General features: G+C 39.2%; 1 protein-coding gene across 2 annotated transcripts in view; it reads right to left on the bottom strand.

Moving 5' to 3' along the window:
* GIGYF2 (GRB10 interacting GYF protein 2) overlaps positions 1-12846 on the bottom strand; it is a 147146-nt gene that overhangs the window by 98313 nt on the left and 35987 nt on the right. For both annotated transcript variants that reach the window (XM_049888462.1, XM_049888463.1), the window contains exons 4-6: positions 6982-7111; positions 4895-4990; positions 1004-1115 (exon numbers count right to left, since the gene is read on the bottom strand). In XM_049888462.1, the coding sequence (XP_049744419.1) occupies positions 1004-1115; positions 4895-4990; positions 6982-7111 (338 nt within the window). The remainder of the gene's footprint in view (positions 1-1003; positions 1116-4894; positions 4991-6981; positions 7112-12846) is intronic.

Here is a 12846-nt window from a genome sequence, read left to right as displayed (position 1 = left end):
GAGAAGGAAGAACACCAAGGTCACACGACAACTAAGAGCCCAAGAGACAGAAAGGGCCACATGAACCAGAGACCTACATCAACCTGAGACCAGAAGAACTAGTTGGTGCCCGGCCACAACCGACGACTGCCCTGACAGGGAGCACAACAGAGAACCCCTGAGGGAGCAGGAGATCAGTGGGATAAAAAAAAAAAGCAGACCCCAAATTCTCATAAAAAGACCAGACTTAATGGTCTGACTGAGACTAGAGGAATGCCGGCGGTCATGGTCCCCAGACCTTCTGTTGGCCCAGGACAGGAACCATCCCCGAAGACAACTCATCAGACATGAAAGGGACTGGACAGTGGGTAGGAGAGAGATGCTGATGAAGAGTGAGCTAATTATATCAAGTGGTCACTGGAGACTGTGTTGGCATCTCCCATCTGGAGGGGGGATGGGAGGATAGAGTTGGAAGCTGGCAAAATTGTCACGAAAGGAGCAACTGGAGGGCTGACTCATTAGGGGGAGAGCAAGTGGGAGTACGGAGTAAGATGTATATAAACTTATATGTGACAGACTGACTTGATTTGTAAACGTTCACTTGAAGCTCAATAAAAGTTAATAAAAAAAATAATTAAATGATATATTTAAAAGCATTTTATAGTGCTGTAGTCACATAAAAATATAAGATTAATTAAAGTAGATTGTTTCAGACTTCTAAAAAAAAAAAAAAAGACTTGCTGCCTTGGAAGCCCTATGGGGCAGGTTCTATTCTGTCCTGTAGGGTTGCTATGAGTCGGAAATCACTTGATGGCTACAGGATTTTGGGTTTTTTTCCCCTCCAAATTCAGGTTAGGGATCAAACACCCCGAGAAATAGTTCAGAAAATAAATGTTCAGGACATTTAGTACGCAGTTCAGTATCAAACGGCAGCTCTTTAAATTCAAGCTTTAAAATATCTCAAAAAGGGATTTCCCGCTCCTCCTCCCCCTCACGTCATAACTCTGGCCCCGTGAAAGCTCACCTCGCCCTCTTGAGGAACTTCGACCTCTAGGAGCCCCCACCACTGTGCCTCCTCCTCCTCGTCCCGTCAATCGCAGGACAGCCGCGCTATTTACAGACATGGAAAAGTTTCTCTGCCAAAAAAAAGAAAGAAACAATGAATAAGACATGTGGCTTCTCCCCACCTCCCACTGCAACTATAAAATGGCATCCGGTTACTACTAGCCATAGGTCACCATAACCACGCTGAGATGACCCCAAACCTGATCTTGGCCAACAGTTTACGTGCGCATTTCAGATCCACAAACACCGACAGCCTGCCTGGCGCTCTGCTAGGTTCTGTGAGGGAGTATTAAATTCAACAAGCAAACAAATGCGAAATGCCCTATGCATCCCTAAACAGAGAGATGGGTATGCAACAGAATCAACAGAGAAAACTCTCTGCTAGAGACATGGTTTGAAAGGGCCCTTTAAGTCTTTACCTCATGGAAGGTGGAAATGAGCACATACGTGTAAGAAGTGGCAAAAAGGTCTGATGTACCAGTCACCTGATAAAGCCCAGTTCCAGCAGAAGTTACCCAAAAATAAGAGGAAAATGGCCTCTTCTGTCTCATTCACTGAAGTGAATAGCCAACTCAACGTAGTACTTAATACAAGGACAGGAATTAGAAGCAAATGGCGGGGGGCGGTGGCGAGGTGCTTGAAAGTTAAACACAATCCCAATCACTCAGTCACTGATCTGCACTTCCACCCCAACAGCCAGTGTGGAGCACAATCAAGTACAAGGAGACGGTAGTGGACGGGGAAAGAGAAAACCTCCCTCCCTCCCATCCCTTCCCTAGCTACCGGTTTCCGTTTCCCAAAGGCAGCCAGTGTTCTCAGCTTCTTGTGTATTTTTCCAAGAAAATACGTAAATACATTTTCCCCTCTTTAAATAAGCAATAATGTACTCTTAAACATTGCTTTGCACTTCCAACACTCAACATTTTTATTGAAAAAATTCTCCACAAATTCGGACAAAACTTTCTTGGACAAAACAGGACCAAACCTCTTTTAGTTTGCTTTTCTTTGCCCATGACAGTGAACAGTTTTCCAAACGTTTATTGACCATATATGTATTTCTGTTAATTATTTGTTCTTATTGTTGCCAAATTTTCTTATGGGTACGTTATCTTTTTCAAGCGTTTTGCTGATTTTAAAGAATATATAATGAAAATGTAAAACCAATAAGAAAGACAAACAACCTAAAAGAAAAATGGGCAGGGGACACGGGCAAATCAAACATTATCATGGCCCATAAGCATATGAAAAGATGCTCAACTTCACTAGGAACTGCAGAATTGTAAATTAATAACCACTATCACCACCACCAGCTTGGCCAAAATTAAAAATTCAAGAGCTAGTTTGTGTATAGAAATGGGACCCCTCCCTCCACTGATGGTGGCCGAAACCACTATCGAAAATAACTTGGCAATACTCAATAAAGTTCAAAAAAATGTAAAGAACTAAAACACAGCAATTCTATTTTTACAATACGTTATAAGAAGCCCTACCGCAGCATAATTTATAATAGCAAAAACTGAAAACAACCTAAATATCCAAAAATAAAAAACAAAAACCCAGTGCCATCGAGTCGATTCCAACTCATAGCGACCCTACAATAGGAGAGAGGGAAAACTGGATTTTCTCACACTAGACAACAGAGATGAACGAACTAGACCTACATGTATCAACATAGATAAATCTAAATATCAATGTTAAGTGAAAAAAGCAAGCCACAGAATAAAAACTACAGTATGCTATCTGGAACATAAAATGTATAACCCTATTAAAAAAAATACATATTACATATGGATACACAGATATGTAATGAAAATATAAAAGCAAGAATGAAAACGACAAACCAATTCCTAACAATCTCTGAGACAGGAGGGAGGGGTACATCCCAGGCAATCTCAACAGTATATGAACTCTTACTTCTTAAAGCAAAGCCAACAAACAAAAACAACACACACAAATCTCATAATTTTAAGGTTTCACATATCTGAATAGTAAATATATTGGTATTTATAATAATATTCTTTATACTTGTCTATTTGAAATATTTATAAAAATATTTTTAGGATAATTAAACCAAAATATCGCCAGATGCCAACTAGATACTTGGCAAGAACTCTTCAGCAATCACTGGAAACAGGACCCTGTCTTCCTCGTGTACTCTTTACAGCAATCAACACTATTTGGTCACTGCACATATCTACTAATAACCTTAGGAGAGAGCGGGTTTTGAGGATAAGGATGGAACCTGCCTGATACAGAAGGAAGCCATAAACCAAACAGAACGGTTTTTGAAAGTATGGTGAGGAGAATCAACAAAGATTAACAACGTATCTTTCTTAGAATTTAATACAGTTCTAAAACAGTTCTTTCAGTAAGCCTTTCTTTCTCAACAGAGCAGCTTCCCCACGCAAAACATGGCAACAGTATAGTGGAAGAAGCCAAGGCTGTCACAAAAAGTAATGATGAAAAGGTTCTGGGATTGGATAGTGGTGTGGTTGTATAATTCTGTGAATGTACTAATCCCCCCCCACCCCCGGAAAAAAAAACCCCGTTGCCATTGAGTTGATTTCGACTAAACCACAGAATTGTATACTTTTTAAGGGTGAATTTTACTGTCTGTGATTTATGTCTCAATGAAGCTGTTTTTTTAAAAAATTAATGCTTCATATGAAGTGGCATTCCAGCATTCCAACAAGGTTCTTATGTCTCCATTTTACTACAATCACCATAAGCTCCTTGAAGTGAGAAACTCATTTATCTTGGTACAAGATGTAGCACACGATAAACAGGGACCCACAAAATCTGCTAGCTTCCTCACAGTATCATAAACGAAAATCGGTAACAGAGGAGTTTTAAGAGCATTTTGAATTAAAGAGCTACATTTTTCTGGAGAGCCAGCTTTCAAGTGTTAGAATACACTGGTGAAAATGCAGGTTGGCAGTTACTTTTGAAAAACTACATTTTTCAGAAAATGAAGGATTCCCCCCACAGAAGAAAAAAAAAAGCTCTTCTTCTCTACCTAACTTATTAGAGCTGATTCCATTGCCTTAAGAATCTAGAAACATTTCAACAGCATCAGATACTAAAGAGGAATCTAGGCAACTAAAAAGGAGGCATCCACATATCAGGAAAGACAGACAATTCAACTCTTAGATATAAACCCAAAAGACTTAAAGCAGGAACTCACACTGATACTTATACACCAATGTTCACTGCAGCATCATTCACAGTAGCCAAAAGGTGGAAACAACCCACGTGCCCATCAACAGATGAATGGACAAACCAAATGTGGCCCATCCATATGGCGGAATATTCATTAGCCATAAAAAGAAATGAAGTTGTGATACATGCTGTGACACGGATGAACCTTGGAAACATGTTGACTGAAATAAGTCAGACACAAAAGGACAAATATTATATGATCCCACTTACACAAAGTATCTAAACTAGACAAATTCAGAGACCATAGATTACTGACTCAACAGCAATGGGTTTGGTTTGGTTTTATAGTTCATTAGTGGTTACCAATGGCAGGCAGGCGGAGGGGGAAAGGAAGAGTCGCTGCTTAGGGGACATCGAGCTTCTGATAAGGGTGATGGTTGAACATGATAAACATAAGTGTGTCACTGACATGTGAAGAACGTTGAAATGGTCAAATGGTTTGTTACATATATATTTGCCCCAATAAAAATAAACTAATCAATTTTCAGAAAGTGAAGGGAAAGAGGGAGCTGGTTAAGAAGGAAGCAGGTCTGTGTGGATACACGAAACTCCTTAGGGCCTAAGCAGTAGTGCACCATTATCATGCCTTAGTGGAAAGGGCTTAAGCTAAGGACAAAAGCTGGGCACAAACCTGTTCTTCCTCCGTAAAGGGTACAAGAGCTAATGGCGGCAGGGGCTCCTCCTGTAGAATAGGCAGAAATTCTTTATCCAGTAGGTCTGAAGGTATCTGTATGGCCAAACACACGAATAACACCATGAGATTAATAGTATCCCTCCAATTACAAACTAAAAACAAGAAAAAACACTCTTCTATTCATCTATTGCTGGTTACTGTAAAAACGGATTAAAGCTTATTCACCATATTGAACTTCTATGTCACATATTTTGAGAGTGTCGAATACTGAACCCTCTGTCACCCATGATACTTTCAGTCACCTCACATGTGAAAGCTGGACAAGGAATAAGGAAGATCAAAGAAGAACTTATGTCTTTGAATTATGGTGTTGGCGAAGAATACTGAATATATCATGGACTGCCAGAAGAAAGAACAAGACTGTCTTGGAAAAAATACAGCCAGAGTGCTCCTTGGAAGCGAGCATTGCAAGACTTCATCTCATGTATTTTGGACCTGTTATCAGGAGGGACCAGTCCCTGAAGAAGGACATCATGCTTGGTAGAGAGTTGGCCAAAAATAGGATGACCCTCGACAAGGTGGAGTGACACCGTGGCTGCAACAATGGACTCAAACATAGCAATGATTATGAGGATGGCACAGAATCGGGTAGCGTCTCATTCTGTCGTATACGGGGTCGCAGTGAGTCGGAGCTGACTCGATGGCGCCTAACACCACCACCGCCCTCCCAACCTTCCTATCATACCACCACTTTTGGATTTGACAGACAGCACTAACTCTGGTATTCCAGAGCGCACCGTGGAGAAGTAAAAATCCCCACATTTAACTCAAAGCAGGAGGTGGCAGAGAGCTTTTTATAAGCAATTACATCTGCCCCTTAGTAACCTCATTAAAATCTTAGATTCTCAATCCATTAATAAAATTAAAAACAAAGTACACTGAAAAAAGTAGAAAATATTATTTCTCACTAGTCAGATAATAAAAGACTATTTAAAATTATAGTGTTTCAGATTTTTGATCCTTTATAATTGACAGAAATGTAGTGCTACATTTTAAGATGTTCTCTCTATTAAAAATGTTATATTGAACTCAAAAAGGGAAAGAACAGAAGCTGCCCCTCACTTCCAATTGGGAAGGTAGGGTTAAGAGGTGCAATAAACAGAAGGAAGAAAGAAAGCCTTCATTTCTCAACTCTAAGCCACCCAACTGGGGTAGAAATAAACTAAACTTGAAAGAGGGGTTCGACTCATAGTAACCCCATGTACAACAGAATAAGACACTGCCCGGTCCTGTGCCATCCTCACAATCGTTGTTATGCTTGAGGCCACTGTTGCAGTCACTGTGTCAATCCATCTCATTGAGGGTCTTCCTCTTTTTCACTCACCCTCTACTATACCAAGCATGATGTCCTTCTCCAAGGACTGATCCCTCCTGACAACATGTCCAAAGTATGTGAGACACAATCTCACCATTTTTCAAATGCTGATGGTATAGTGGTTAAGTGCTATAGCTGTTAACCAAAGGGTTGGCAGTTCAAATCCACCAGGTGTACCTTGGAAACTCTATGGGACAGTTCTACTCTGTCTGACAGGGTCTCTATGAGTCGAAATTGACTCACTGGCAATGGGTTTGGTTTTTGTTAATGCATTAGAATATGTTATTTAAATAATACATCATTGTCCATCACTGTGTTGTTGTTACTAGCTGCATCGAATAAGACCCTGACAGGCAATTCCATGCATAACGGATTAAAACATTGCCTGGTCCCATGCCATTCCCATGATCAGTTACGGACTGGACCACTGTGATCCCCAGGGTTTTCACTGGCTGATTTTCAGAAGATCACCAGGCCTTTCTTTCTAGTCCATTTCAGTCTGGAAGCTCCACTGAAACCTGTTCAGCATCATAGCAACACACAAGTCTCCAGAAACGAAGGTGTGGTGGCTGTGCGTGAGGTGTATTGGCCAGGAGTCAAACCCAGATCTCCCAAAGGTGAGAATTCTACCACTGGACCATCACCGTCCATCAGAGTATATACCCGAAATTCTCATTCATAATTTTGAGCTCTTTTCCTATTTTCTTACCTTGTTGTCTTTAAGGAAAAGTGCTAACATTTCTTCTCTGCCATAACGATAGTCTGCTAATTTATACTTCGGCAGTGCTGGAGAAAGAGGAGGGGATGTAATACTCCCACCACTGGACAGAGCTCGTAGCCTAGAAGAAGACACAGAATGTAAACAGGAATGTCAAATAATCCTGACCCCGTGGACTTTTTATTTTTATGTAATATACTATAAAAATTTTTTTTTTCATTTTAGTTCTTTAGAAGGGCAGAAGGAAATTCTATTACACTCAAGGTACCAAGGATCTTGGCTTTAATATGACCTGCTGTCATCGAACACTAAGCATTTCACTGAGAAAGAACCAGACAACCATGTGGCAATTCCTTAACTTAAAAGGCTACTGAGGCACGTCTCTGATAAGCTTGGATGGTTGAACGGAGAGGAGGAAACACTTTTTTCCAATTTACAAAAGTAACATGTGATTAAAACAAGCTTTACACCCATCAGATTGCTAAAAATTAAAATATTCGACAATATTGGTAAGGACGTGAAACGATGAAAACTCTAGTGTTGTGGGATTATAAATTGGAATAACCACTTCAAAGAATGATTTGGCAATATCTAATAAGACAGTTAATAAGGCAGGATACACAAAAAAAATAAAAATAAATTTTTTTGTGTGTGAAAAAGCAAAATACACTTATAATAATGAATGGTGCCTTATATACAAAACATATAAAACCTGTTTACAGAACATATAAAATAAAAGCATAAAGAAGCATGGCACTGACAAAAAATTCAGGATACGACGTTACCTGCAAAGGGCAGGAGAGGAATGGGATAGTTGAGGGTATACAGGGAGATTTATTTACGTAATTTTTTTTTAACATTTTATTGTGTTTTAGATGAAAGTTTATACGGCAAATTAGTTTTCCATTCAGTAATTCACATACAAATTCTTCTGTGACATTGGCTGCAATTCCCAAAATGTGTCGGCACTCTCCCCATTTCCACCCTGGGTTCCCTGGTTCCACTCGTCCAGTTTCCCTGCCCCTCCCTGCCGTCTCACCTTGGCTTTTGGGCAGATGTTGCCTTTCGGTCTCATACAGTTGATTGTTCTATGGAGCATATTCCTTACGGGTGTTACTGTTTATTGTATAGGCCAGTCTATTATATTGCTGAAAGGTGGCCTCCAGGAGTGGCTTCAGTTCCAGCTAACATGAGTGTTTTAGAAGGTGCCTCAGGGCAATAGTCTCAGGGGTTCCTCCGGTCTCTATCAGACCGTTAAGTGTGGTCTTTTTTTATGAATTTGAATTTTTTTCCTACATTTTTCATCCATCCCAACCAGGCTCTTCTATTGTGTTCCTGGTCAGAGCAGTCAGTAGTGGTAGCAGGGCACCATCTAGTTCTTCTGGTCTCAGATTAGAGGAGGCTGTGGTTCATGTGGGCTGTTAGTCCTCTGGACTAATCACTTCCTTAAGTCATTCATTTTCTTTACTCTCCTTCGCTCCAGATGGGAAGAGACCAATAGTTGTATCTTAGATGACCACTCATAAGCTTTTAAGAACCTCAGACACTACTCACCAAACTAAGACGTACAACATTATCTTTACAACCTGTTATGCCAGTTGACCTAGATGTCCCCTGAGACTATGGTCCTTAGCCTTCAAGCCCAGTAGCTCAGACCTGCGAGGTGTTTAGTTATGTCTAAGAAGTTTCCATAACTGTGCACCTGTAATGCTTTCTTTTCTCTGCTTTGTGAATACACAGGTGTTTAATATAATTATTTTTATATTCCTGTAATATTTCACACTTTTTTAATAAAATAATGATCAATGTAGAGAATTTTAAAATGAAGACAAGTATAAAAAGAAAAAAATGAAGGCCATATCTACTGCTATGAAGGAAAAAAATACACTCCAAGCTGATAACAGCAGTTACTTCTGAGAAATGGAACTAGAGAAGAGGGAACTACTTTGTTTAATTTTAAAATATATTCTACAATAAATTCTTTTATTTAAAAAGACAGGAAAACAATCTTCAGTAAAAACCTGCAAACATGAGGTTCCACTGCAGCTCGGTGTCAAACAGCAAGTGGGAGGGTTAGGACCTGGGGCAGCTGCCTTAAGGTTTTACAAAGGGACAGACACCACAGCTAAAGGGAGCCAGGGCACTTTGACTCAGTAGCTTAGACTAGGGAAAAATTCAACAGAAGCATTAAAATATGTGCCCCACGTTGCTAAGCTTTAGTCACAAAAGCAAAAACAGGGTAATGTCTCATCAATTATTATACATTAAAAATTATTATGAAGGTTAGGTAAAAGCATAGTAAATACTTGTACACTATTCAAAAATGGTAGGATAAAAGAGAATATGCATTATAAATGTATAAAAATGTTTAATATGTAGAAAGTAATACCTTAAAAATCTGCATTAGTAATGTAAGGTTGTAGATTAATTTTAATTCCATATTTTTATCTTCTCTTTCCATTGTTTTGAACTTCTTCTTATGGACAGTTTTGAGCATATATAAAAGTACCAAGAAAGATATAATGAACTCCCATGTAGCCATCACTAAGCCCCAAAACCACCAATGTATGGCCAATCCCGCTCCATCCACAACCCCATCTAACCCTCCTACAGTATTATTTTGAAGGAAATCAGGCATATCATTTCATCTGTAAATATTTCAGAATGTATTTCTAAAAGATAGGGACTTTTCTTTAAAATAATGGATCTTGTTGGCCACATCCCTATAAAGTAGTTTCACATGTTTCTCTGCCCTCTAGTGTTTCATGTACATTGATAACCTGACATCAGGGCTCAGTCAGATTTGGGTTCTATTTTTTGCCAAGACTACTTCATACGCGGTGGTGTATTATCCCAGCAGGACATACGTGGTGGTGTATTATCCCAGCAGGACATACGTGGTGGTGTATTATCCCAGCAGGACATACGTGGTGGTGTATTATCCCAGCAGGAGACACTTATGATGATATGATGCTTGCAGCTACCAATGATCAATGCTTGGATCTGTAAGTTCACTGAAGTTGCAAAATTATTTTATTCTATCATTCCTTCTTTATTAATTAGGTGGAGTACTTCTCTCACAGACCATACTATCTGGTAGTCACCCAATGGTATAGTTTATATAGGAAAAGAAGAAAAAGGCCTTGATATTTGCTCTTTATTAGTTTTCAAAATAATGATCTGGTTTACTTGCACTCTCTGGCAGAAACAAACTTTTATTAATGTATTTCAATTCACTGGAATTATTCCTAACATTGCTCAAACTGTCTCATCTTTGACCAGAAGGAGCTTCTTCAGGTTGACTCCTAGTCCTTTTAATATGACTTCAGTAGTCTTTAATAGCTTCTTTTTAATCTGGTATCTCAAATACCCCAGGCGCATCTTGTATCATTTCTTGCCTCAGAACTGGAATCAACCATTTCTTTAGGGAGCCCGGTTCTCTTCATTACATACAAAGACCACGGTCTGGGTGCTAGGAGTGCTCGTTGCTAATAGACCGATCTTTGTCTTCTTCCCAATTATTCTTGGGCTTAGAAGTCATTTAGTCCAACCTCTAAGACAGGTTAAACAACCACATAAGAAAACAACATGCCCGCAAAGAAGTGGTCCACCATTGCTAAAGGACTTCCCAGGAAACTGCTTCCCATCGGTTTCATATAAAGTTGGCCTCTTTCCTAAAAGTGAATTTACACATCCATTATCTCATTTAATCTTCACAACAACCCCAGTATAACAGATAAGAAAAATGAAGCTGAGGGGTTAAACAACTTGCTCACAATCACAGACAGCAGACAAAGACTCAAACCTAGGGTCTAATAACTAAAAAGGCCATGATCTTTCCAATAATGAGGTCTCAAAATTGTATTTAAAACAGCCAAGGTTTATTTTGCCAAACATTAATTTTAATACACAAATATGTATTTTTACTGGAAATTATTTTTACTGTTCTAGATTTTTTTTTTTTTTTAAATATCTTCTATATTGAGCCAATATGCTTCCCAATACTTTCTACCAGTAGAGGGCACATCAAAGCATTCTTACAAGTGAAGATCATTCTAATAGTGGAATGTATTTGGTCACCATGTCCCACCAGACTTTCCTTCTCATGGCCTAACATCTCTCATTCCTCACCTGCAATAAGAAAGCATAAGATCATGGTTTCTGGCTTGAGCAAATGGGCACACTGTGGTATTAAGCTGAAATATAAGAAGAAATTTAAAAGGGCAAAAATCATAAGGTCAGTTTTGGAGAAGTATGTAGTATGAGATGCCTAGAAGACATTCAAGTGGAAAATCAAAGAGGCAGCTGAGTGTCCTTAACTTCCATTCTCGTTCCCTTTGAGCGTTCCAACATTACAGTGCAATCACTTAGCTGGTGTGTAAGCGGCTTCACTGGACAATTCAGAAGTAGGGACCATGTCTCTTCACCCTTGTTGCCTCAGCCTCCTAACCCAAGGCATGGAACACGGCAGGCAATGAAATGAACAGATCTTAATATTCTCTTCAAAAGTAGATCCCTGGAGAACATCTAATTTACTATCCATTCAGTTTGCACAGATTATCCTTTTACTCTTCCTGAAAACAGGGAATGTTAATTTATTCCATCTTCCAGAATTTTATTCATTTTCTCCACAACTTCACAAAGATTAACCTGGCAATCATGCTTGCATTCTTCTGGCCTTTCCAATAAGGCCTGAATGCCCCCATTCAACATTTATGGTTTGTGTGTGGTGCACAGTGAGCTTATCAAACTGAGATACACTGTGCCTTTCTTAATGGAATTAGTTCTTTTACGAGGAAGGCAAAAACATATATGAACAGATAAACCACAAAGTAACCATTTTAACAAACATAAACAAAGTGCTTAGGAGGAAACAGAAGTGCCTTCCTCTTTTTTGAAAGGAAAGACACGGGAAAATATCCTTAAGGCGTGAACGTATAGCGGGGGAAACCCCAAAGGTGCATCCTTGGCTCCTTCTCCATGAAGCCAGGTAACTGTCTGCAATTATCCCCCCATAATAAACTCTTTTATTATCTAGATTTTCCTGAGGTAGACAGGCAGACGTAAAAAATGTCCAAATAAAACAAGTATAATAAAGAATTTGATTTTTTAAAATGTCTTGAAGTACACATACAAACATTTGCAAAGAAAAAAGAAGATGCACACCAAAATGTTAGCAATGGTTCTTTGGGCAGCAGAATTAAAACTAACTTAGGTCTTTTCTTTTTCCCTTTGTATTACTGTTTCCTCCAAGCTTTCTGCAATGTGCACAAACTATTTAGTTACTGAGACTAACAACAAAAAATGTTAATGGAAAAAAAAAAAAAAACAACTCTACCAAACTTAACACCCAAAAGAATATTGAGAGTAGTGAATGCTTTGTCAAGGCAGGCGACGGGAATTAAATTCACGCAGTCCTTCCAGTGGTCAGTCCGTTCAGATGTCATCAAAAAGCTTAGGAATAAAACCTTCGATTTAGTAATTCCACTTCTAAGAAATTAGTTCAAAGGAAATAATCAGAGATCTAAACAAACATGTCCAAGGGTGTGCACACACGCCATTTACAATAATAAAACATTAAAAACAGCTTTGCTTTCCAATAACTCACTCATTCACTTTACAAGTATTTATCGAGCGCCTCCTACGTGCCAGGCACTGGGGATATAGCCGTGAACAAACAGTATAAAATCAAGACCAAAGTGCCTGCCCTCAGGGGAGCGTGCAGTCTAGTGGGCATAGGAGGATAGGATATAAATAAAGAAAATACTTGGCATGTTATATTTTGATACAGGCCATGCAGAAAAATTAAGCAGGGAAGGGAGATAGGGAGTAAAGGGGAGAGCTTGTATAGATAGT

Source organism: Elephas maximus, chromosome 6 (genome assembly GCF_024166365.1).
Source record: "Elephas maximus indicus isolate mEleMax1 chromosome 6, mEleMax1 primary haplotype, whole genome shotgun sequence".
NCBI classification, from domain to species: domain Eukaryota; kingdom Metazoa; phylum Chordata; class Mammalia; order Proboscidea; family Elephantidae; genus Elephas; species Elephas maximus.
Note: the sequence above shows the minus strand (reverse complement) of the source record. Positions and strands in the feature narration are given on the sequence as shown.